We start from the raw sequence: 26,111 nt of genomic DNA, 5'->3' as shown, positions 1-26,111 counted from the left end.
TCTTTAGCATCGGTCAAATGATACGCCTTACACGTGAAGCAATTCACTACACGAGTAGCCACATTTAACGGATCGTGTATATACGTAATGGCAAACAACTTGAAAACGCAGAGCTTCTCTGGTAAAGAAATCGACTAAGGCAGCAATATAGAGGCATGCAAAACGACACGTGCTGCAATCACTTCCCGAGACTAAAAGAACGGCGTGCTCCAAAGGAGTTTGTCCTCCTTGCGTGATAGCACGTCTTGTGAACGACGTTGTTGCCCGCTTTCCACGTGTCATTTATCTGTCTGTTTCTCTCTAAAGCGACTCTTCGCTGGATTACTATCGAGGGTCGCTGCATGTACCAGCTTTAACTGCCAATGTCGCGCAGTCCTCCCATAATAGCGAATGCAAGGATATTGTAACAAGCCTCGTTAGGGGACGCTTCTCCACGCGCAAATGCATAGCCTTGCGATGCTATAAGGAGTGCTGTAGCAAGCCGACATTTCTGAGGTCGTCCATCGAGAAATGATCCGAGCTTGCGCACCTATAGTCGAATACAACTTTAGAAGGCAGAGGCATTTCCTCCTCAAAGGCGGATGAACACAAGACTGCACCAATGGGCGCGCACTCGGGACTGACGTCATGAGCGGAACGGCCGGTGGCTCCGCCTTCGGAGAACATCGGCGCGTGCATGAGCGGGACTATTTCTTTAGTCGCGGAGGCGATCGGCTGCCGCGCTTCGGTCGTCTGGGCGGGGCCTCTCCTGCCTTCTAAAGTTGTATCCGACTATAGTTGTTGAGCACGAAGACGACGAGCGGTGATCGCCAGCTTACGACATGTAGGTTATGTCCGCTTAGTGCTTACAAAACGGCACTCAGTGCAATGAGCCCTTAACTCGTCCCATATAGTTCCCTACGTGGCGACTCTATGTTCTAGACGGCCGCAGGTAAGTGAGAATTGAGTGACAGGAAAAGGGAAGCAGGCGTCGTCCAAGATGGCCGACGACAAGTCAGCGCCCAGCCACCGCAAACGGAGGGCCGGAAAGAGAGGACTTGAAGAGAGTAACAACCAAGGAACGAGCGTAATACCTGGCGACAAAGAAGTAGGAGTGGGGTTACGCACACTATAGGGCACCAGCATGCCGTTGGCGTGCATGAAGAGACCCGGGTGGGGCCCCACGGGGTCCCCCGGGGGTGCTGCTCCGGAGGGGTTGGCGCCGCCCAACCGGGAACCCGGCAGACGGCACCACGGCACACGCCGGCACACGGCACGCTTCACCTGCGATGCAAACAGCACTTCTACCAAACGCCTTGAAGGGACACTAAAGAGAAACAATGAATCGGTTTAGATCGATAAATTGTGCTCTGAGAACTCTAATGTCGTTAATTTCGCCATCATAGCTTTATTAATAGAGGAGTAAATCCAGTTCGAAGTTTCATTTTTAAATTTTCCGCCGAAATCTTCCCGCGTGACGTCACGGATTTCAAAGTGTACTTATCGTATTTTGGCGCCATTGGCTCAGCAAAATTACCCCAAACTTGGTATGTTAACTCTATGGCCCTCTCAGAGGACAATGTATTTCATTTTTACCGATTAAGAACTACATAGCCCCTAGCAGGCGCCGCCAAAACGTGTGACGTCACGGCGAATGGTGCGGAAACTTCAATTTGGCGTCGCCACCCACATTTTGTTTTTGTGCGTTTTCTCGCTTACTAAACGTCTTCACAGCTCAGCCAAACGCTGCAGTCGTTCGCGGCAAGGACAGTTTAGGAGCGGAGCGCCAAGTTACCGTTTTCTCAGGCGCCTTCTTCGCATACCTGCGCTCACACTCTTCAGAAGGTGCCAGCGCCTGCTGTTCGGCGTCACACAACAAACAGATGGCGTGCTATTTGTCAGGGGCGTAGCCAGAAATTCTTTTCGGGGGCGGGCTCAACCATACTTTATGTATGTTCGTGCGTGCATTTGTATGTGCGCGTGTATATATAAGCAAGCAAAACTGAAAAATTTCGCGGCGGATTTGAACCCCCCCCCCCCTGGCTACGCCCCTGCTATTGGTTAATAACCCGGCATAAACCAAGAGCCGCGTTTGGATCAGATGCGCTTCTTACCAGAGGTGTAGCGACGTCCCGGCGCTGCGCTCCATAGTCCGCTCACATGGCACAGCAGCCACACTAGGCGCGCACGAATGAGCAGAAGCGGGAAAGAGCGTTTCATGACGCGCGCTGACGTCACTTATTTCCCCCGCGTCTAGCTTGTGGCGCGCTCGTCGAGACGAGAGGAAACGCTTAGAGCGTGCGACTGATCCCCGTAACTCCTCTCGTTCTTGACGGATTCGACAAATTTCTTGCCGCAATTGATTCGTGAAGGCAATAAACTCCGATAATAAGGTGAGTCTATGATTATTTGGAAATCCGTTTCAGGACCCCTTTAATAAGGCAGTTCGCGGATTACTGCTCCACAAAATGCAAGTTATGTAGCACACCGCTATATGTCAGTTTTTTGGCGCCTTATATTAGGAGCGTAGACAACAGGCAGTCTTGGGCCACATCATGGCATAAGCCACAACGATTATGTATGGCATTCTGAGCGGCAGCGCTTTCGTCACGACATTAATGAAATTCTTTTAACTGATCGAACGCGCGAAAACGACACACCCTATGCAACACAGGAGAAACAAGATTTCTCTTGTGAGAGCGCAATGATGGGAGCGACTTCTGGTAGACCCGGACCATTAGCTATGTACCACCAATGGAATAAGTACGAGACAAGATCGGTAATAATAATTTAACTACGCGGGTTTCACGTGCCAAAACCACGACATGATCGATTACCAAGCACGCCGTAGCGGGGGACCACCACCCGGGTTCTTTAACGCGCACCTGAATCGAAGCACACGTGTGTTGCATTTGACACGAAGCTACGAATGAAGGCGTCGCGACAAGCAAGGTGACAAAGAAGCGTGCACCGCATTGCAGACAGCAAAGGAGTGCAGGCGCACCTTGTCGTTGCTGAGGCAGTAGAAGACGAGCACTGCGAGTCCCAGCAGGATGTTGAGGACAGAGAAGAGGCTCGTGTGCACAAGCGAGCCGCGCGACACGTGCAGTTGGGCGAACGAGCTGGCCAGGCACAGGCACACCAGCACCAGCAGAGAGTGCGAGCTCAGGGACCTGCACGCAGAGATATGGCAATGAAGGGCTGAACAAAGGAGGGCATCGAGGAAGGCGTACCTCGTGCTGGCTATCCTCTCCTGCTCCTTGCTCTTCAGGGTGGCGTGCAGGTCGACGTGCCGGCGAGCTTTGCAGAACACCATCGCCAGGAAGATCAGGCACAGCTGCGAGGGACGCAAAACAGCGCGTCAGCACAGTCGTGCCATTGCAAGCGACATGCACGGTGGACTTGCGCTGCTCTTACGAGACATAATGCTAACCACTATTTCGCATTGCGTACAACATAACATTTCCTGCTCAGTGAAACAGTTAACAGCTTTGTTGTCCAAGACGACTATTATATACATCGCATATGGTTTATGTGTTTGAGACTTAGCATGGTTTCGCAAATGTCGGCCTTTAATGATTCGTACCAAGCCTTGCGGCCACAATAGGAAACTTGAGGGCGAGCATAAGAACGGGAAGCGAAGAATCGTGATTAGCAGCTACTTTGGCCTTCTGTTCTATTGTACGTGCCCTCGCTATCTTTGTTGCGATGCCTATCAAAAAAGATGACACTAAAAAATGCACGCACTGCATATGCGCAGAACGGCCGGCGGTCCTGCAAGAAGTCGGCACGAAAGCGCGAACCCGCGATGCCTACCCTCTGTGCGCTTGACGCATGCAACAAAGCCCTCAACTCTACTACTCGGCCGACGTGTTGCTGAACAAATGAAAACGACGCGTAACTTCGCGTACAGACATGCTGAAAGCGTCGAACGCACCACAGCACAGAATGCGGCGGGGCCGACGAAACTCCACAGCTGATGTCCTTCCATGTCGATCCAGCACGCCTTGCGCAATGACGTGCCAAGCGACGGCAGTGCCCCGTAGCTGGACGGGCTGATGCCTGCCGACACGCACACGATCACCGCCGGTGCACCGTACGCCAGCAGGTAGTACCTGCGCACGATTGGGAGACGATCACTCCAATGCACGCGCACTTGTCGCGGCAGTAACACAAGCAACGTGTCTTCTTTTATTTATCGTATATGCCGACTTTCTGTGGAGCCTTCATGCAAAAAATTAAAGGACGACACCAATAAATTACTTCAAACATCGGGAAAATCAGTTTAAAGCACACACCGCGAAACAGAAGCACCCCTATTCATGCTAATGTTGTCGATATCTATTGTTAACTTTCTGCGCTAGTTTTCCCTATTTAATTATTTCACCAAGTTTCCCGGCACATGTACGGACCTACTGGTGATGATGATTAGGATATGGTGTTTTGTGGCAAAGGACTACGCCACTGACCGAGAACGACCAGACGACACAGGCGCTATATACCCTCTGTAGCGCCTGTGTCGTCTCACTTGCCTGTGTCCCTGCGTGTTTTTGCGATGTATTACACAATGCGTTCATGCCAACTAGGTCGGCTTTCCGATCAATCTCAAGGTGCTAGAAAAGTGCTAGAGTGTTGGCAAAAAATGAGCGCAGTTCTCGATCGAACAACGGCTCCTTATTTGATCGACCAAGGTGCCTCAGAGTAGCAGCCGCATCGGCGTACCATCTGAGCCTGGAAGAAGGAGGGTCCGTGCCGAGCACGTCGAGCAGCACGGTGTACAGCTGGAAACCCTCGAGCAGCGCCCAGAAGAAGGCGGCCAGCCAGAAGTAGTGCAGGAATCCGGCCAACACTCCGCACACCACCCGCTGCGGGTGACCGCCCACACCGCTGGCCAGCAGCGCCTCGGTCAGCAACAGGCACACGCAGGCGTTCTTGTGGATCGTCACACGCTCGCCCTTCAGAGACCTGCGCACCGTGTCCCTATGTCACATCCCGAATGCTTGTCCCTTCCACATAACAATGCTTGTCCTTCCACATAACCTCCACATAATCCTTCCACATAACCTCCACATAACACTGCTTGTCCTTCCACATAACCTCCACATAACAATGCTTGTCCTTCCACGTAACCTCCACATAACACTGCGTGTCCTTCCACGTAACCTCCACATAACACTGCTTGTCCTTCCACATAACCTCCACATAACAATGCTTGTCCTTTCACATAACGCGCACACCGTGCACGCCAAGGTCTTAAAGAGAATGTGAAACATTAAATTAGTTTATACAAATAGGTTATTGTTTTATAACCCTACTGTCACTACCTTCACCATCATAGGATAATTATAAAGAAAGGAAATCGAGGCCAAACTTTAATGTCTGAATTTCTAAATGATTACGTAGGCCCCAGCCGACGCCGTCAAAAGCCGTGACGTGTTACGGCAAGCTATTGCGTGAACTTGAAGGCGGCGTCGCCACCTGTATTCTATTTCTGCGCTCTTTCTCACGTGCCAAGTGTCTTCGCGCGGTAAGAGTCGTGCTTTTAGCAGTGCGAAATGGTCATTTACTAACAGAGGGAAAAAATCGTTTTTCCCATTAGTGTCCATCTGACAAAGCTTTTCCCATGATTGAGTTCATTTGCTGCACTACAGTGCAACTTTACAGTGTATTGCAACTCATGTCGCGCAAGCGTCGTGCTTACGCGTTTTTTTCTTTGAGCTTTCTGTAATTTATGTGCCTAACCGCACGTACCAATTACAGGAAGCGAAGCCAATCGGTTCTAGAACCCAGGAAATCTGACAGCAGCAAATAACTTTTAGCTACACGGAGTCAAGCTGCAGTTCCCATGCGATCTCCGAGTAACCAGTGAAAAGTGGAGGTCGCTGTGCTTACCTGAACGCTTGCAGAGTGAAAGCAGCGGCAATGAGCAGAACCATGCACGTCGCAAACGAGGCATACACGAACAGTTGCAGCTTCTGCTCGGTCGACGTCAACTGCATTATCCAAATGAAAGGTAAAATAAAAAATGGTCATTCACGTATACACCGATACCCCCCCCCCTCCCTCTTTTTTTTTTTTCTTGTGTGTAGACACTGTGGTAATGGCGTGCATATGTGGAAAAGGTTAGCCTCGGCTTCTTAACCATAGTCGACTCTATATTGTAGCTTACACTTTCAGTGGTCCGCAGTTATTTATTGTACATTCAAACCGTCGCCTCCGTGATCAGCCCCGGTACAGCAACGGCGCGCTGCTGGAACAGATCGCGGTGCCCACGGTTAAATTCATTAGCCTATCTCCCAGTAACTTCGCACAAGATGACCGTTGACGTACCTCGGTTCGACAACGACGAAGTTAAGCCCAGTTATCGCAATGAACGCTCAGTGTAATAGCTGTGGTTATGATAATGTCCTGAAATTAAGGCTAATTCTGAAGAAAAATTTCTAGCAGCGTCAAAAAAAGAAAAAAAAAAGATCGCAGACCAACGGAAGAGAAAACAGCATCAAGTGTTTGTCCATCCGGTCTTTTTTCTGTGCCCTATGTGTGATTCGTATTGTTCGTTAAAACACACCAGTACCAGTCTGCCCAACTATAGCTTCTTCTGAATTCAGGTTCATACAAATACACCAGTCCAGCGTTGGCCATACCCGTATACTATACCCAAAAGTTCCAATCTAATCTCAATTTGACGCTCGAAGGGGTTATAAATGCATCTTACGCAGATATGTAGACACTTCAGAAGACTCATAAAGGAACACAAAAACGCTGTATTCAGAGCGACGTTAGAATATGTAACGTCGCTTGGACGACACTCGAACTGACCGCGATTCGCGTTGCAGGTGTCATACTTACCGTGGATCGTCTTTATTCGAAAGACGCGGGTCTTGGAAATCACCTCGATGACAAGGAAAAGTGACTTCACCTTCACGTAATCAGCGAGAATGTTTAGCACGCCAATAAAACTTCCTTGTTTAAGAGACCAAACCAGGGACTTTCAGGGGTTCATCTTGAACTCGGTTACAGCGCAACACTAGACAAGGACAAAAAGAAGGAAACAAAAAACACGGCGCTGTGACCGAGTTCAAGATGAAGCCCAACCAACTGGCCCAACTTGCCGTCTTACTTTCCGGGGCTCTATCATTCGGGCTGCGAAAGATGGCTGACAAACTTCGCACACTATAGTGAAACGCAGAAGGGACAATTTGCTTGCGTGATGCTACAGTATGACGCTGAACTTAAACTTAACGTTAAACCCAATGCGAAAGTTTGTCAAATCTGTTAAGCACAACAGCAGCGTGGCGGTGAGCTCACCTCTGGCGGCCTGCGGTCCATGGCGAGGGCAAAGTTGGTCAGGTGGTTGCAGGCACAGACGCTGTGCGTTTCGTTGGTCTCCTTGAGCCAGCAGCCCTCGGTGAGCCACTCTCTGGTGGGGGAGAAAGAACCACGGTAAGCTCGAAAGCAGAGACACAAACGAACGGGAACACTCACTCGTCGTCGAAGCTCCAGAAGACACACCTCGGGTTCGTTACGTTCTCCACCTACGTAAGAAGAAAGCGGCGAAGATTTGAAGCAAGAAATGAACAACAGCACAAACCATCGGAGCATGGCTGTCGGATTTAAAGAGACACAAAAGAAAAAGAAAGATTTTTCTCGTGAAAAAATGTTCCAAAAGCCAGTGGAACTCAGATTCAACGGTTTGAATATGAATATGAATTGAATTACCACTGAAGTAACCCCAGCACCCCCACCGGTTAAGAAAGAAAGCAAGAAAAAAATAAATAAGCGAACATAAAAGAATGCAAGGCCGGCCAACTTCTAGTGGGCTTACTGCAATGAGAAACCGTTCGTAGAATAAAGTGTGACCGTGTCTAGTTCTACTTCTGTCGCAATCGGTTCGCCGAATGCATCGCTCCGGTCAGAATCCTCTGACGCCTGTTAACACTGCTCCCACGTGATGTTTCCTCACGAAATACATCTGGTGCAGCGGGTGTGCTCACCTCTCGGTGCTGGAAAGTGATGAGCACCGGCTGGTGCAGCTTCATCAGGTGCCGGCTGTTCACCGAGGCGGCGATGACGCGCGAGTTGATGACTCGCTCGGCGGACGCCACGTCGGGGCCCAGGAAGTCCTCGATGTTGCGGTACGCCATGAACACCAGCTTCACGACGCCTGCGCACAGCAGTGCGTCACGCGCCGATCCACAACACCGAGTGATCGTGCATATAGGCCTAACGGTGACGAAGGTGAACGCCTAGAACGCGCACACAGGCCAGACCAGGAGGGCAGAAAACTAAATCTTGCTTTGGGTTTAGTTGGTTCCCACTTAGTCAAGTCAAAGCAAAAAGCCTGTTGGTTTGCGCGAATAACTGGACACCACACGACACCCTCACTGGACACTCCGACTTGAGTGATTTTTATGAGTAAGTTTTTCGGTCATTCCGGCGCTCAACAGCGATGCGTTGCTAAGACGCGTACGTGGCATACAATTAAATAATAAATGTATGCAGATTAATTCCTACTTTCTAAGCTCGCTACGTGCAGCAAACGCCCTCAGGCAGTTTACGACGGGAGGAGACCGCTCCTCCATCTTGCGTGTCCTCTTTCCAATCCCAGCGCAGGGTAGCTAACAGGAAACACACGTATGCTTACTTTATTTTCTCTTTCCTTCATCATCTCTTTCTTTTTCTATCTTCACTTTACTTTTTATGTCTTTTTTGTCTCTCTTTATTTCTATTTCTTTCTGTCTTTCTCTCTATTTCTCTTTTTCTCTTTCTATGCTATGCGTTACTCTCTTCCCTCCTCCTCCTTACCCTCACAGCTCCCATCCTTACCGTCACTTCCCTTTCCCACTCCCTTGGTATACCACAATATACAAGGATATATATCACAATTTGCAAGAGTGCCTAGATAGCCGAGTGGTTACGATGCTCACCTTCGGATCGTGGGTACGCGGGTTCGAATCCCGCCTCGTGAAGAAATATTTTTCGCCAAGAATGTCTCTCTTTCTCTTTATCACTTTTCTCCCTCTCTCTCTCTGTACTTCTTCTCTCACCCACATAGTTATTGCAGGCAATGGCGGACAAATCCGCGCACGTGTTATGGAGAGCGAAGCAGAAGAGAATGAAGAGAGCGCGTGCCGGTTCATGATGATGATCACTTCAGCTCATCCGTCACGGACCAATGCTCTGCCTAAACAGTTCTGCGGTTAAAACCATAAAGCTTGTCATACTCCTACATTCGCTAACAAATGGGAACACGCGGGTATAATTTATAAGAAGTCATCTGCTGAATTCGGCGTTGGGCTTTCGTGACAGTCACACAACAAAGGGGGGCAAAATGACACGGCGCACTGTTCAACGAAATGTGCCGCAGCAGCGCTTCTTGCATTCACCACATTGCCAGTATACACCGTTAACACAAAGGCATGCACTCACCATTTCGCGCGCTGCCCAGCAATGCCTGCGGCGGGAACACGAGCGTGTCCTGCATGCGCATCCAGACGGTGCCGTGCACGTCCTCGTGCACCGGGAAACGGATCTCGGACGCCGCCCACGTCTCCACCAGCCGCACCGACACCACTGCGCCAGGCACAAGGATTCAACAAAACGGAGCTCTCCCGATTTCACTCACTCTCTCTCACTTGGTTGGCACTGACCTCCCCAGGCGACTCAGGCTACGACGCTGCAGTGCTGGGCTACGGATAATTTGGACGACCTGCTGAAATCGCACAGTGCACGGATGTCGAGCACTTCGCCAACATCGAAATGCGACATCCGCGGTGGGCACCCAACCCCAAGTCTTTCGGGTCAGCAGCCGAGCGCCGTAACCACAGAGCTACCCCGGAAGGCTACTCACTTGATCAATGAATATGATATTGTGTAGCACGTGACTATATATATATATATATATATATATATATATATATATATATATATATATATATATATATATATATATATATATATATATATATATATATATATATATATATATATATAAAAGCTCGGAATCAGCGCAGAGTCGAGGAGGCGACGTAGCGGCCATCTTTTCAAACTGGTCTGAAAGACATTAATCGGGATCACTATACTGACGACAGTATACACAAGCGTCAAAGACACGTCGACCTCCGTCAGCTGAAAGCTACGCCAACAGATCATGAAGGCGTTCACTCAGCTACTCATCACATCGGTCAAAAAGCGACACACACCCGAACAACTCTACGCAGGAAAAAAAAAAAGGGTTATCTTCTAGGGCGACATCTGTACTGAGTACGAATATTACCGTGAGGGGTACACACCGAAAGACACAGGAAGAAAGGCAGGCAGGAAAAGTAGAAAACAAGTGAAAACTCATGTCGGTGAGCTTGGAAAGCTTCGGTGTCTCGCGAACGGTTTCTGCGAAGCGTTCTCAACAGCGGCAATGTAGATATCAGCTGCACATGAGCGTCGAACCTTTTTATTGAACGAGTACGGGCGTGGCAGCATGCACGAACGTCGAATGAGCGCGTGATCACGAGACATGACTGAGATAAAAGAAGCAGGCAAGGGTTGCGGAGGCCATCCAGTGCCCAAAGCACATCCGGGTATTCGACGAGAAGCAGTTGAACTCGGGCAAGTGGGGAGAACAGCGGGAGCAAGAAAGGATAACGAACGGACGAATGAAGAGTAAGCAGCCCGAAGAGGTGGCACTGCCCTCCCTAAAAGAAGGGAGGCTCCCTCTCCTGTCGGGCAGCCACGCAAGCGAGGAAATCCAATTTACGGAGAGCCGGAATTTTCATTAGCGCCCCGTGCTCCCGACTATGTTTCCACTCGCAGCATCGTTGGTCGAGAACGCAAGTAAGAGCAAACGCGGAATGTATAAGTGAAGGGAGGAGGAGGAGGAAAAGACGCTGTTGCGCTGTTAGCTGTACTTGCCGCCTCGTTGGCTCAATCTCCAATGAGGACGGCCGCAAAAAAAAGGAAACGACGAAAGAGAGCAGAACCGATTAGCTTATCTGCTACCGGAAATTTAGCCCGTATCGTCGAACTGCGTGCGAGTCGAAAGTCGGGATAAAAGAAATTAATGCGGGCAGAGCGGGGAACAAGAGCCGCGACGCGCCTTAATTAAAAATTACTGCCGGAAAACGGGAGAGCGACAGCTTGAACGCGATATAAAATGAGCGGGGACCCCGTCAACCGAGGGCGAAATTAAAAACAAGTCGCCTCGTTCTTAAAGCTACGGAGAAATTTTTTCACCAATCGTCAAAAAATACCGGCGCCTTACACAATGGCAAAGGCCAGTGCACCAGCGACAGCTACCTCAAGCAATATTAAGGCGGGTATGGAGAGCGGGGAAGCATAGTATAGAAAAAAAAAAAAAAACAAAAAACAGGATTTTCGGCAGTAATGCAAAGCCGTGCAGGAACAAACTTCCTTCTCAATCAACACTCGCACGTTTTTCGAACAGGTACACTCGAAAGCAAGGCAAGAAAAAAAGCACGAAGAGGGCGAGTTAGGAACTGGACCGAGCGCAAATGCCATCCGGTAGTAGTGTTTTCCTCGTCTTCCGGTTTGCTCGCTCACAAAAGCGCCAAGTCGATCGGGTGATGAAAAAATGAAAGAAAAAAAAAAAACACTGGTGACCATCGATAGGAAGCAGTACTTCACGGAGGGCATAAGAAAGGTGTGGACACAGCGGACAGACAAACGAAACTCGAGGCACTCAAGAACAAACAAGCCGGCCGCACAAATGTCTAATATCACCCCCCCCCCTTTTTTTTTATTTCTTTCGCGTAGGCTTCCTCGAAGAAACATCTCGAAATAAACCAGAAATGACGCAACAAAGAACGCGGAGAAAAAACGTACCGGCCGGACGCGTGTTCAATTCCGGGCCCTTTCATCTCCGATGGTCTGAAACCCATCAACTGGGAACGTGAGAAAAAAAGAAAAGAAAAGAGGGATAAATAGGGAAAGGCTACGGCAAATGGGGAAATGGCGAGAAACGGGAAATAGTGTTTTCCTCTGCTACAGGGAGGCTCGTGAAAATGGAATGGCAGCACGTTGAGCGGCAAACAATTCTGCGCGCACTCCCAAGGGCGCGACCCAGCGCACGAGGACAAAAAAAGAAAAAAAGAATAGAAACTGCGTTTCCACAACGGCGTCCCGCATTCGGGCGTTTGAGTACATACGCAAGAAAGCGCAGCCGAGAAAAGCGTGCAGTAATCAAAGATCACGATAGGCAACGACTGAATGGATGCAGCAAGCGACGAGAAGTATACGACCAGTAATCACCAACCTCGCAATGGCGTTAGAGTCTGTATCACGGAATAGGGACACCGATATCACACGGGAACTAGCTATTACCAAAAAAAGAAAAAGAAAAGGTCTCGCCACTGAAATGACTCCGAAAAAAAAAAAACGAAAGAAAAAACTGCCTCAATAATCACAGCCGCGTATGGTGCGCAGCGTTATTAAGACCACCCCGACAGAAAATGCGGTGTTAGAGCGCCTTCGGCTGCAACGCGACATTCCCGAATAAAATGCGTTTTACTCATCAATCGATGCTGTGCTTCGCGCTTGCAGCAATGTTCGTAGCCCACGCGAACGCGTGTCACGATATAATTTCCTCGACTACTCGCGAAATGAGAGAAGTTAACGTATTGAATTACTCGAGTTAGTTACTGGATTTGATAAATAGAGGAACGTGAAAGGACGAGGCACTCTGCGTTTCTTCTTGTGTGCCGTACCTATAGGTCTGAAAAATAAAAGAAGGGCATGAGAAAGAAAGAAAGAAAGAAAGAAAGAAAGAAAGAAAGAAAGAAAGAAAGAAAGAAAGAAAGAAAGAAAGAAAGAAAGAAAGAAAGAAAGAAAGAAAGGAAGGAAGGAAGGAAGGAAGGAAGGAAGGAAGGAAGGAAGGAAGGAAGGAAGGAAGGAAGGAAGGAAGGAAGGAAGGAAGGAAGGAAGGAAAGAAAGAAAAACGGGCATATCTAATACACAACTCAAATTTGTGGACATTCTGGCAGCAAACTTTACGTATCTGCGCTAGAAGATACTGATTCTGCCGCTTTCCGCTATTTCGTCTCCTGCATTACACTCGCCCATCGCATTCGGTCGCCAGCTGCAGCACCACGATAATATTTTTTTCTGCGGCTTATATCATTCAGCTGGCTCTCTGCAACCGGCCAGCAATCCATCCCTTGCCTACGGCGTTCCCATCAAAGTGACCGTTCTCAACTTCTCCGCAGCGAATGTTTGACCTGTCCGCGGCTCGTGACAACCAAACTTCGCCGCCATCTCTGGGCGCGCCCACACGGTGTGGTCGAAAGCAAGCTCCGCTGGTGAGTTTTCCCGCAGCACAGCAGTGGGCTGAAGCGAAGCCCATCGGTGTTTCGGGAATACATCTCGCTGCAGGCAAGGGGACAGTCCCGTACCGCTTTCAGTTGCGCAGCTGCTTGCGCATTCCCGGCACTGCGGGCGTCGACAATAGTGGCATAACAAACTCCACGGGGGAGCATTATTTGCGCCCATTCACGAACCGGTATTTTGCAAGCACAGAGATTAAAAATCACAGCATATCCACGGAGTGAATGATGATGAGTGGGCGAAGCTGCGCAGGTTCATCGGTAAACCGTGAATCTTCCGTCAATTCTGCCCAGTACATCATCACCGACGTGAGATCGGGCGCGTTTATACTAAAGGTTCGATGAGTTATGACGACTTGCAGCTCACTTTAATTTTACATGTACGCTGTGAATTTTCATTGTTTAGAAAACCATTGCTTTAGAAAACATCTGGCGTCTTTCGTTAAGCAGCTGGCGTCTTTTCGTTTTGCTTTAGAAACATCTGGCGTTCTTTCGTTTTGCTTTTACAAAACATCTGGCGTTTTTCGTTGGTTTATTTCATCAATCAACGGCGTTTTGAACAATATTTTTATTGTTTAATCACGCGCAGGAGAAATCTCACCAGGCACTACCTTGGAGGTAAACAATGGCTGCTAATGGGAATGAGAGACAGAAGAAGTCGGCTTTTAGCTAACACTTACGCTTCTACTTCTACTAACGTATCCTACTGGAACATGCCAATGGCTGCTAATGGGGAATGAGAGACAGAAGAATTCGGCTTTTAGTTAACGCGCACGCTGCGAATTTTTTATTGTTCAACAACGCACAGGAAAAATCTCCCACCGGCACCACCTTGGAGGTCAAGATCTGGTACTAGCGTTACGACTGGTTACGCACTACTACGACTACGAGGGACGAACGGGTGCCGCCTTAAGGAGCTTCGCCCCTAAAAGGGCTCCCCAGCTACATACGCAGCTAGATTCGCCATACGCGCGTCTCACGGTAGTAGCGGTGATTGAGAAGGGCAAATCACGCTCGTTTCTGCAAACCGTAAGGGAGCACGGCGCATCGTCGTGAGTGCCGCTGCTCTTCGCCTACGGCGTTGTGTACGAAAAGAATACTGCGTCTCTACCACTACTACCTGCGAATGTAAGGTTACACGAACAATATTCTCGGCGCCTCGCGTGCACGTTACAGCATTTATGATGGTCCTTCTTGTGCTCAACAAAAGTCACAGTTACGCCGCAAAGGGCGAAGCAGTGAATGCGATGGCAACAAACGGAATCTTATACGAAGTGAGGCTCACTCCTTATGAGCAAAGGTAACCGCAAAGCCACACGGGACACAGAGAGAGACAACACACGCGTTTCTGTGTCCCATGTGGCTTTGCGGTTACCTGTGCTAATCATGAATCACCAACTGGCCTGCGTTTACACTCTTCCAAGCTCACTCTTTTAGCACGGCAACTGGCGCTGCTCTACGAAACGCCGCCGTAAGGAAACGCGGTCAACGAAGCGAGCTAGGCGACCTTCGTGCCGTCGATGGCTTCAACTCAAACTTTGCGACGAGAACACAAACACGCACAAAGTATATGATCCATCGGCGGATCTCCTGTAAAAATACAGCGCGCGCGACATCGGGCGACCCTGCCCGGTTGGTCAAAGTTTAGCGGTCGCATTTACGGTCGTTAAAGAAACAACTTAGTACCAATGTTCTCGCCGCTGCTGTTCCTTGCTTTTATAGACCATGTAGACGTAACCTATTGCGTTACCTTATAGGCGAGCAAGTTAGTCGATCAGAAAAATTAAGGCGGCTCCGCACTGGTAGTGGCAAGCCTGAAGGAAGTGCGGAGGTGAGGGGCCTGCTTTGTTTCATTTTAGCCTCTTTCTTTCTCTCTCTCTGTTCGCTCTGTTTGAGATGTGAAGCATCTTATAGCGGAGTTCAATCCGGTGGTGGTGGTCGTGGTGTGCGGCGTGACCACCCTTACTGCGCATGCGCAAGCCCTCTCCACTTCCTCTCTCCCCTTCCCCTCCATCCTCCCCTTTCCCCCTCACCACTCCCCCTCTGAAACGCGCGCTCTACATGCCGAAGCACTGCTTTTTTGTCTTTTTTCCTCTCTGTTTGTTTATATTTATTTCTCTCTCTCTCTCTCTTCCTTACTCTTACTTTCTCTGTCTTTCTGCCTTTATTTCTTTCTATTTGTCTCTTTCTCGTTCTTTCTATGCTGCGCTTTACTCTCTCCCTTCCTCCTCACCCTCTCCTCTCTTTCTCACCCCCTTGCTACACTATGCCATACAAGGTTATCCTATGCTCTGCTAGCGTGCCTGGATAGCCGAGTGGTTACGACGGTCGCCTTCCGGTCGTGGGTACGCAGGTTCGAATCCCGCCTCACCAAGAAATTTTTCTCCAATAACTTCTTCTGTTTCTCTTTCTTTCCATTTCTCTTTTTCTCTCTCCCCTTCTCTCTCATCTCTCTGTACTCGTTCACTCGCAAATCGGAGTTATTGTATCCTACGCCGGACAAGTCGGCGCACGTGTTCTGGGAGCGAAGCAGAAGATGCAGAAGAGGTCGAAGAGAACACGTGCCCGTACTTGGTGATCATCATCTCTCTTTACCCGTCACGGTCCAACGGGGAGCTTAAAGAACTTCGCTGCTAATAATAAACGTACGGCGTTAATTTGCCCCGTTGCGACGTAAGCGCACACGCCGCGTGCGGCATCGCGTGCAAGTGAACATCGTGTCGACAACTACGGGAGAGCGCACATGCAAGCAAAATGGCAGCCAGCACAAACTCGTGACGTAGGCAGTTTTTCGCTGTCTACGTTCAAACCAAGTGTATATCGATGTCCCGAGGCGCACCGTATCACGCGCAGTTGCGCGGCGCAAGCTGTACGGTAGATCTTGGGTGTGTTCCAAAACTCAACGTAGACGGCTAAATAGACGGCTTCGAGAAGACGGCATCGGAGACAAAAACGATGCGGGCTACATGGCTGCCCAAACAAGATGGCGGCTCAGCGAAATGCTCGGTTAGCTCGGATCTCGCCAGTATGGTCGTCTGCACCCCAGCAGATGCTTTCCACGCGCTCTATGTAAGCTACGCTAATTCAAAATTTTCATCGATGTGAACACGAGAGAAGTTAAAGAAATAACAATTACGTTTGTTTTTCTTAGCTTCCTCTGGCGTCCTGTCGCGCAGACGTCATCCAGACGCGTTCCTTTTCTCGGTGCTGTTTTCGAAGCTGTCAGCGCAGGCTGTCTACGACACCGTCCAGAAGTGGAACACGGCCATTAAATATACTCCAGTCTATATCATTCATTCGTATAGTCGTGAGCAATATGAGCTGGAACACTGAAATTGCCTTTTAAAGGTCATGGCGTCTAAACGCAGTTGGGAAGCACAAAGGTGTTCATGACACTAAATGCTCAAGCAGAAAGGTATCTGGCAATTCAACATGTTACGTTCATATCAGTAAATTACAAGTAATCGTTGAATAAACGTAAATTCGGTGTTCCAGTTCATATTGCTCACGATAGTACATTTATCTCACAAGCTATCTCGCCTTGAGAATCGCGTGCTAGTACTCATTCGTATGCAAGGCATCGCATGGAACTTACGGACGTTGCCGTGTGCCCTGGAGAAGCGGAACGCGGCGTTCTTGGTGTCCGCCAGTAGCCAGGTGGAGTTGTCCAGCGCCTGCAGCAGAGCGCCGGCCACGTGGCGGCGCTCGCGCGGAGGAAGTTCGAGCCACGAGTCGCGCTGGTAGTCTTCCAGCAGGTTGCTGCTGATCTCCACCGTCGACTGGGCAAGAAAAGAGAGCTCAGCTGTGCATCCGCAGGAAGGCAACCATTAATAATGATGCATAAATACGAGCCAAAACCACACAATGATTATAACCCTTACAAAAATGTATTCAGTCTATAGACTGTGTGTAAATGGGTTTGACAGCCTATAGACTGCCTAAACTCATTTCTGTAAGGGAAGACACGCCGTAGTGGAGGACTTCCGATTGATTTAGACCACCTGAGGTTCATCTAAGCACATGAATGCTCTTTGCACTTGGCCTCCATCGTAATGCTGCCGACGTGGGTGGCCATCAAACCAGCGACCTCACGCTCAGCAGCGCGACACCTTACGTGCTGAGCTAGCGCTGAGGGTGTTCGGCAATTGGTGAAATCGCACCGCACCTCAAAACAGAATACAAGCGCACGCTGAACCAAAAAAAAAAAAAAAGCACACACTAAACGGTCGTAATAATTATACAGAAACAGGAGACAGCTTGACGAAGAATTCGAAACAGCGGGTGCTCCCATAAGAGAGCAGCTACACTCGGTTTAAATAAAGAAGTACGACGACCGAGCAGAGAGATTCCCGAGAGAACATTCCCGGAAGGTTTGTTTTGCAAAGCCACCTTGCACCTGCAAGCGACAACGTTTGTTAAGGGAGACACGCCCCGGTGCTGCGTGAGACGTGCCGGGAAACAATTTAGAAGCTCGCGAAAAGTTCTCGCCCCTCCCCTCGAAAGGAGACCACGGTGGCTGCGGCCACGCTGTTCTCGGCGGCTGCAAGTTTCGTGCACTGCCGTGGAAACTGCTGCGCATGCCCAACGCGTGCGCGTGTACTGCGCATGGTTCCTGCCTGAATTACTCCGCTTACCTCGTGGTTAACCTCGCTTTCGTTTGTTCATGCGTGCGTGCGCTACTGCAACGCACGAGTTACTGGGAAATGTACAATCACCACGGTAAACAAGAAAGTGTTGACACCAAGATGATTACTTTTTGTTACCTCCTCACACCTATCGGCTACCAAACAATACGAACCAATAAAAAGTTACACCCCATAAGTTTTTATCGTATGTTCGTTCCTCACTTGCCGACCACCATTATTAACCCAAACAATTAAGTCATCTATCGCAAATGTTGCTAATAAGCACGATAAGTTCTCGTTAATCATATCTTTCAAGCACCGCTTGGCACTGAGCAGAAATCATTAACGTAGCGTTAAAGCGCATCAAAGTGTCAGCTGACGCTTATCAGTCACTTGCACAACATATGTTGCCTAGATGAACATATTATTCTTCGTCAACAAAATCGGCGGCCTGACTGAACATTCCGAGAGAACTCCTTAGGCAAGTTTCGATTTCTTAGGAGTGCTTGATTGTTGACACTTCACTTCTATTTTTTATCGCCCTCTTCACAAAATGTACATCGCGCCGCAATCGAGCCTGATTGGATGATTTCAGATCGCACAGCATCTCCGATTTGTTTCATCGCAAGAGCCAAATGTCTCTTCATTGATGCCTAGACTAAACGCAGGTGTCGGTGAACACCGGTCTGGAGCCGCAATTCGGCAGTGATGTATAGCGATCGCGAGAGCGCCGATTTCGACGCGGACGGCTGATGTTTCCCAAGTTCGCTATCGGTGTATCGTCCGCTCCGGTTGCAGCCAGTTAACTGCTAGATTCGCGCAGGTTTCGAGACGCTCGCCGTGCTGGTGCACCGCTGCACGCATCTGGGGAACCCGGTTCGTACACACATCGGGGAGGGCTCCCAGGAGGACGTCAATCTGCCCGCGCCTGGGCAGCCGCGTCTCCCTGGGCGAACGGCGGGCGTGCGCACGGGGGCCGCCGAGATCTGATTTGCGAAGCACCACGGTGGCGGCGGGCGCGTCTGCTTTGTTCGGCTGCCTCGTGCATTCCAGCCTCGATTGCTTCGTACGCTCTATTTATACCTCGGCTCCGGTCTCAGACAACCCTTCTGCTCGGATTATTAAATCACTCATCACAATTCCCTCGCCACAATACATATATATATTTTTTTTTTTACTCGGAGAGTGCGAGGTTATTTCGGCAGCGCCATTAATTCACTGACCTAATGTCATTTAGCGTCTCATTATTCCTGCAATCTCGCTCATATACGCACAGTGAGCGGGACTTGGCTTAACCGACATAATCTAGGCATTTCGAGCTTCGTTCCCAGTTTTCTCCTACACGTCCCGCCACCTGCTGCATTTTTTAAACGCACTGAAGCGAAGTCCTGCAGGTTAAGGTCACGCGTTTCACTCAACTCCTTCGTGATGCAGTCCACAAGCCGACCGTTTGCATCGTACTGCAGCTTCCACCGATTCCTCATTGGCTCGTGGACTTATCACGACGAATGCAGCCAGACGGTCATCAGTGCAATGTAGCTCAGTGACTCAACGATGGCTTTAGTCTCGACTTTGCAGAAACCATTTCTCGTCTTCCTTCTCTAAGTACGCCGTAGCATCCCCTGATAGCCTTTGCGAATATTTTCCCTCTCTTATAGGTGAGTTGTGTCACTTTGCACATCTTCGAAGGAGAGCTTCTTGGATGTCGGCGCGAAAAGTCAAGGACGAAGGGAAGACACACACACTGGCGCTACTAACAACAACGTTTACGTTCAATCATCAAGCGGACTAATATACATATTCTTGCGCACCACATGCACGTGACCACATGCATATGACATGAAAAAAAAAAAAAAACCAACGACATGATAGGCCTGAAAACTGCCTACGACGAAATTGACCGCTTCTGGATCGCCGGCAACAAGACAGGCCTTAGCACACGCGCAAGTAGTCTAATTCTTTTTAACTCAACGACAGTGACAATAATAATAATAATAATATCTGGGGTTTAACGTCCCAAAACCACGATATGATTACGAGAGACGCCGTAGTGGAGGGCTCCGGAAATTTCGACCACCTGGGGTTCTTTAACGTGCACCTAAATCTAAGTACACGGGCTTCAAACATTTTCGCCTCCATCGAAAACGCAGCCGCCGCGGCCGGGATTCCAACGACAGTGACGTTTTGCTAACACAACTTTCGCCGAAATGGTCGATCTGTTAAGCTTCGATTACCAATCGAGCGATTTCGGATTTCCTCATGCCCACTATAACGGACTTTTCAAAAATTGCGTTGGCGCTGCACAGCCCTAAATGCACATGGCGATAATTACATGAAGTAATTAGCGGCCATTAGTCAACGTACGCGGACAATGCCACTTCGTTTTTTTTTTGATCCTGTAGATATTTTTGTAGTAGAATCATCTTGATATGGTAATGCACAAGCACATATAAACAAGATTGGCGCAAACCTCTAATTGGCTTATTGTAGTCCACTAGAGTTAATACGGTTACTAAGTTGCTAGCGCGGTTACTAACAACTTAGTAATGGACTAACCATTCGAGTCAGCACTATGCACTTACTAACTAGGTAGCAAATATCACTAACCTGCATTTTACTACCTTCACTTACTAAGATGCCAGTGCTTTTTATGACAAGTAAACGGTTAGTATTTAGTTCGTGAATAGCCGACTTTTTTTTCTAAGAGTGTATACTCTTGAGCCATGCAGACTCCAGATGCTCGGAAGAAGCAAGCTCTAGCTCGTTTCGCAGTCAACAACCATGGTTGAGAAACCTTGTCTTTCGTGAGCAGAAAACTTCGACCTCATCTGATCCTCGCTATCTGGACTGTCCGGTTTCCAATTTCACGACCAGCCCAGATGATCGACTCTCCACGTATCAATGCGGTTAGGACGTACTGTCTGTGTTCACGCATCATCTGGCTAGGAGTTACCCCGGATCAGTCTCATTGATGAAAACCACGCTTCAAGAACATGATCGCGCTAAGTGTTGCCCTTACCTTCGAACTGCATGGTTATTACTCACTGCTAATGGGGTCACAGTAAGATACTGCAGAAACTACACGCAGATATGACGTCATTCTCCGCATCGATGTTTTATGAGCTTTTACGGTTTTCGACATTGCCAGCGCAATAACGTAAGACTCGTAAAAGGTGTAATTTTGCCGTTCGTGTACACTTCGCTAACGCGCGCTGGGCGTCAGAGAATTTTCGACCGTATAGTATTACAGCGATTATTTGAGATACACCAGCCGGAACTTACCATATTTGCTTAGCACCAGGGGAGTAAATCTACCAACGATGCACGCGCTGCAGAAAGAAGTTGCGGAATAAGGCAGGAAGCGAGTATTGGAGAACGTCACCTGCGGGCACGTATATATGCTGGAAGCAGCAAATGAAGTTTCGATCAATTTGGCGGCGGAGCGAGTTCACTTCGGCGACCGTAATGGTAGCCGCGGGCTGCGTTCGCCGAGAGCAGCTCCCCCAACTTGGGACGGATTTGCAAGCTCGATAGAGTCGGGTGCAGTTTAGTGAGAAAGAGGCGAGAACCTATCAGGTACTCTAGACGGGGTCACCAGAGAATGACTTTGGCGACGGTCGATCCTTTGCACAGCGCCTCCAAACGGCAGCAAAACCGACGCGTCATTCGCTCCCACGAGGCGACTCGAAAGCCGTGCTAGGGGTGCAGCACTCGTGCCGCTCCCCAGCTACCTTCGCCTACCTATACAAGCAGCCATAGGCCTGACTGGCTGCCCAGGCGGCGCTGCGAAAACGGTGCTAAAAAGCGCCCCCTACGATAAGTTCTTTGGTTTCGAGTAGTCAGACTGGCGGCCGCATGCAGCACTAAGCTCAGATGCCCAATGTAGCCGCCGCTGTCGGTTGTGCTGCGCTTTGGATCTCAGCCAATTTCTGGCGTGGCTGAGTTCTTCAGGCCAAGCAATCTGGGTAAACGCAAGCTCGTCAACGTCAAGTATGTTTACTACGGGCAGGAGATTGAAGGAACCATTTCGGCGCGCTGCAACTCGCAAGTGCAGCGAATCTCATACGACGTTGTAATCGAGTTAAGTTTTACGAGGCATGCTCGCGCGATTAACGACAGTGCATAAACGAAACGATTGCTGTTAAGAAAGCCGAAATGATTTGCATTACACGACGAAACGGAATCAAGAAAGGTCCAGTGACGAAGGCTAGCCGTCGGCGGCCCGAATGAGCGCATTCGCGCCGTGTGCCGTTTTCTGCCGCATTCAGTCGCAAACACACTTTTTCCCCATGCACGGTCGTAATTTTCAACATTTGCTTCCAGGAAATTCGTCAAATTCTGTCAGCGTGCGGTGGCGGTCGAGAAGCGACGGCGCGCAATGTTTACAGCCGGCCGCTGGAAGCAGCCGGCTGTAAGCTGCCGGAAAAATCGTAGGCACATACGTAGGGTGTCTCATGGCATCGTTTTTCTCGCTTCCCACGAAATGCCGGCTGCATATCCTCGTGATCGCCGTCGGCAGCCACGGCGTGCCGTCTGGACTGCACACAGGGAATATATACATATATTCCCTGTATACATATATTCCCTGTGTGCACGCGCGTACGAAAAGTAATCAGCACGTTACGTTGCAAACCACGTTTCGCTCGCGTACTCACTTCACGCGTCGGACGGCACGTATCCAGCGGTTCCGTCGCTTCACTTCGTATGGCTTTCAGGGGAATAAGTAAAACCGCACATGAGGATCCTTACCCCCATGTTCGAGGCAATTAACCACGCAACAATTACGGCGGCGACCGCGCTTCGGGACCGCGCGCTGCTCAGAGCCGTCGCCCGGACGACCTGCTTTCGGCACGGTTTGTTGAAGCAGGGATCGCTCGTCAAACATGTCAGACTCTGCAGGCATAGCGGACAAGTTCCTGCGTACGTTTTAAGCACTTTTTAAGCCTGAAAACTAGGCGCAAAATTAAGTAAAACGCCCAAAGCAACTGAGAACTGCGTAACTCGCCGGTCGGCGTCCATTTTTGACTACCCAAGCAACTTCGGCGCACGCCACCAGGCTCCGCCACAGTACTCAAAACTCCAGCGCGTCAGCCCTATAGACCGCACGAGTTGCGACTCCATGTTGGAGTGGTCTTACAGCAACGGAGTCCCACTCTCGCACAGATGCAGCGCCACCGAATGAATACGAAAGGTCATAGGGATAGACCAAGCGTGAGTTTTTTTGAGTGCTGTGACCGGTTTATGGGGAAGGGCGCGCAGAGTTGAAATTCGCAGTCACGTTATCATATGGGAACGAACACACTGCACACTGCGCCACGGGTGCTATTCTGGACACTGCACAATTACGCCATAGTGTCACATTTTGTAATTTTTTTTATTTTTATTTAGAAATACTGCCAATCTCATATGAGATCAAGGCAGGGAAAGGGAGGTTACAGCAACAGGAACAATCAGAAAATGAAATCAATAACAATGGTTCACAAAGTGACATAAAGTGATAACTTAAATAGTAATACATAGGTGCCATTACAAGCACAGGCGTGCGCAGGGTTCCCCTTCAGGGGGGGGGGTACCGGTGAGCTTTTAACGTATGTACTCGGGCAAGGAAGTATAATCAGTGAAGACCAAATCATGTTCGAGACAACGTCCCTGTCCAAACGTATGTACGCCTAGCGATTTCGGAAGCTATGTATTCAATACATAGCATAGACGGTGGCGCCAGACTTTACGCTTGCTAAAAACTGCGAGCAATCGAACTCCGACTATAGACGACACATCCTCAGACAGAATACAAGCCGGCAGGAGAGCTCTTTCGGTGTTTTGAGCAAAATCCGCCGAGAGTCAAGAGACACGCTATTCGACGACAGGTGACGTGTAAAATGCAATGATTCTCAGCTTCGCTTTAGCGGCTGCATTCGTGCGCTCATCATGTGCTCCAAGTTTCGATACAGAGAAGAAACGAAGAAGAGACGTCATCCGTGCGAGCGGTCCAGGATTGCGAGTCAACGTTTTTTAAACGTTTCTTTTACAGAGAAAGGAAGAGAGCACACAGTTTCTTTTAAAAAAAGAAGTTACTCGAAGACTTATGTAAGACTAACAGTCTGAAATATAGAATACCGCCCTCTAGTGAACACGATAAAAAGGTACTACATCGGTTGAAAAAGAAACAAACAAAACAAAACAAAATACGAACGCACGTGTCCCCTGACAGTCAACGTTGCAATTACCCGCAGAGTTTCGGAAAAGAAGAAAAAAAAACGGAAATAAATAAAGCAAGACCTTAATTAACAATACAAAGCTTCAAGGAAAGAAAAAAAAAAAAGAAAGGAATTAACTTTGCGAACCTCAGCGTTTCAAAATTTGGCTGAGATAAACTGAAGAAAGGCAGAAAAGGTTGCGCAGTCGACATGACGGATGAGTTGCGCGCTAAATGGGAAGTCCCCCCCTCCCCCTCCGCTATTTCTTCTTCCGGCTCGCATGAATGTCGCGACGACGAAATTAGGGGCCCCGGCGCAACTGTATAAAACAAGAAGTAACGAAGGCAGATCACGGCGACGGGGAAAAGGAGCGTCTGAAATGGAGTAGCGCCGAGAAGTTAGGGCCCAGATGATGATTACTAGCCGGGAAAAGGAATTAAGAAGAATGGAGTAACAACGGGTGCCATCAAAAAGTAAGCAGGTTGGGCACGAAGTTCGCCTTTTACACCTTTGAGTGTATTTGTAACTTGCAGCTGGAAACTAGCAGGTATCGGCGAATACGCCGGAATAGTTAATTGCAGCACCTGTGAAGAAAGGAAGAAAGAAAGAAAGAAGGAAAGAAAGAAAGAAGGAAAGAAAGAAAGAAAGAAAGAAAGAAAGAAAGAAAGAAGAAAGAAAGAAAGAAGAAAGAAAGAAAGAAAGAAAGAAGAAAGAAAGAAAGAAAGAAAGAAAGAAAGAAAGAAAGAAAGAAAGAAAGAAAGAAAGCAAGAAAGCAAGAAAGAAAGAAAGAAAGAAAGAAAGAAAGACCGTACAAATCTAGACCCATAGCAACGCCAGGAAGAGAACCCATTTAGAGTTACATTTATTACCCTACTAATGAAACCAAAAAGCAAGCCAAGGAAAGTCTAGGCGACATTATTTGTTTTTTCTTTGTTTTTGCTTTCAACTGTAGTGTAATGATCTTGATCTAAACTGAAAGGAATTAAAGTGGACGAAAAATCATCCTTTCCGTCGGCGGGATTCTACATCTAGAACCTTCGTGTCTAAATTTACCAAAAATTATTTGTTAACAGTACAACAGCACGCTTCATGCCACAGAGTCCAAGTGGTTCCAGCAAGGGACGTTTTCGTGAGAGCAGAATCCCAGGCTTCTCTTGACAAGAAAACGGCTGGAGTAACTTGGAAGCAATCTTCCTGAACAAGAATCCCGATAGTATTTGCGTCAGCCAACCGTTTATTCTCTTGCACAGTGCGGACCTTGACCACTTGAACTCTGTGGCACGAAGCGTGGTTCAGTCTTAACAATTAATTCTATTTCATTGTAGGTTATCGTAATATTAGGCTTGTGGCTTTTCAGCTTTGCGTGAGGAAAGGGGCGTGGCAGATGTGCGTAATATCACTTCATATATCGCAGCGCAGTAGGGTGGACTAACCAATCGACAGAAGCGTCTCGTCTGTTCCAGCTTTCTTCTTGTGGGTGTGTGTCAATTTCTCACACTAAATATAATAATAATATCTGGGGTTTAACGTCCCAAAACCACGATATGATTATGAGAGACGCCGTAGTGGAGGGCTCCGGGAATTTCGACCACCTGGGGTTCTTTAACGTGAACCTAAATCTAAGTACACGGGGTTCAAACATTTTCGCCTCCATCGAAAATGTAGCCGCCACGGCCGGGATTCGATCGCGCGACCTTCGGGTCAGCAGTCGAGCGCCATAACCACTAGATCCCCGTGGCGGCAATTTATAATACTAAACTTGGTTATAACGATGGTGGAATTCAACTAGCCCACCAGACTCCTTCTGACACTAGAGAAGTGAATTCGTTACAGTGTTCTTAAGCTCTAGCCGCATATTAGCAGACGCTTTCTTTGTTTCTTTCTCTACTAGAAGGCCGTAAAACGGCAACGCAGAAAAGCGCGAAACGAGGTGCCAGGCAAAGCATACCACAACGAGCACTGCCCGAGCGCGGCAG

At 48.8% G+C, this 26,111-nt stretch overlaps 1 protein-coding gene across 1 annotated transcript in view; it reads right to left on the bottom strand.

Annotated features, from left to right (window-relative positions):
* The window catches only part of LOC119405928 (adhesion G protein-coupled receptor L1), a 215,663-nt gene that overhangs the window by 26,432 nt on the left and 163,120 nt on the right, over positions 1-26,111 (bottom strand). Inside the window, exons 9-19 of the mRNA XM_049419326.1 lie at positions 16,909-17,092; positions 9,409-9,552; positions 7,974-8,143; positions 7,465-7,514; positions 7,288-7,399; positions 5,872-5,972; positions 4,702-4,944; positions 3,917-4,094; positions 3,213-3,316; positions 2,984-3,152; positions 1,108-1,263 (exon numbers count right to left, since the gene is read on the bottom strand). Coding sequence (XP_049275283.1) covers positions 1,108-1,263; positions 2,984-3,152; positions 3,213-3,316; positions 3,917-4,094; positions 4,702-4,944; positions 5,872-5,972; positions 7,288-7,399; positions 7,465-7,514; positions 7,974-8,143; positions 9,409-9,552; positions 16,909-17,092 — 1,611 coding nt within the window. The remainder of the gene's footprint in view (positions 1-1,107; positions 1,264-2,983; positions 3,153-3,212; positions 3,317-3,916; positions 4,095-4,701; positions 4,945-5,871; positions 5,973-7,287; positions 7,400-7,464; positions 7,515-7,973; positions 8,144-9,408; positions 9,553-16,908; positions 17,093-26,111) is intronic.

The sequence above is a fragment of the Rhipicephalus sanguineus genome, chromosome 9 (genome assembly GCF_013339695.2).
Source record: "Rhipicephalus sanguineus isolate Rsan-2018 chromosome 9, BIME_Rsan_1.4, whole genome shotgun sequence".
Taxonomy (NCBI): Eukaryota; Metazoa; Arthropoda; class Arachnida; order Ixodida; family Ixodidae; genus Rhipicephalus; species Rhipicephalus sanguineus.
This window is presented reverse-complemented; position numbering and strand designations above follow the sequence as displayed.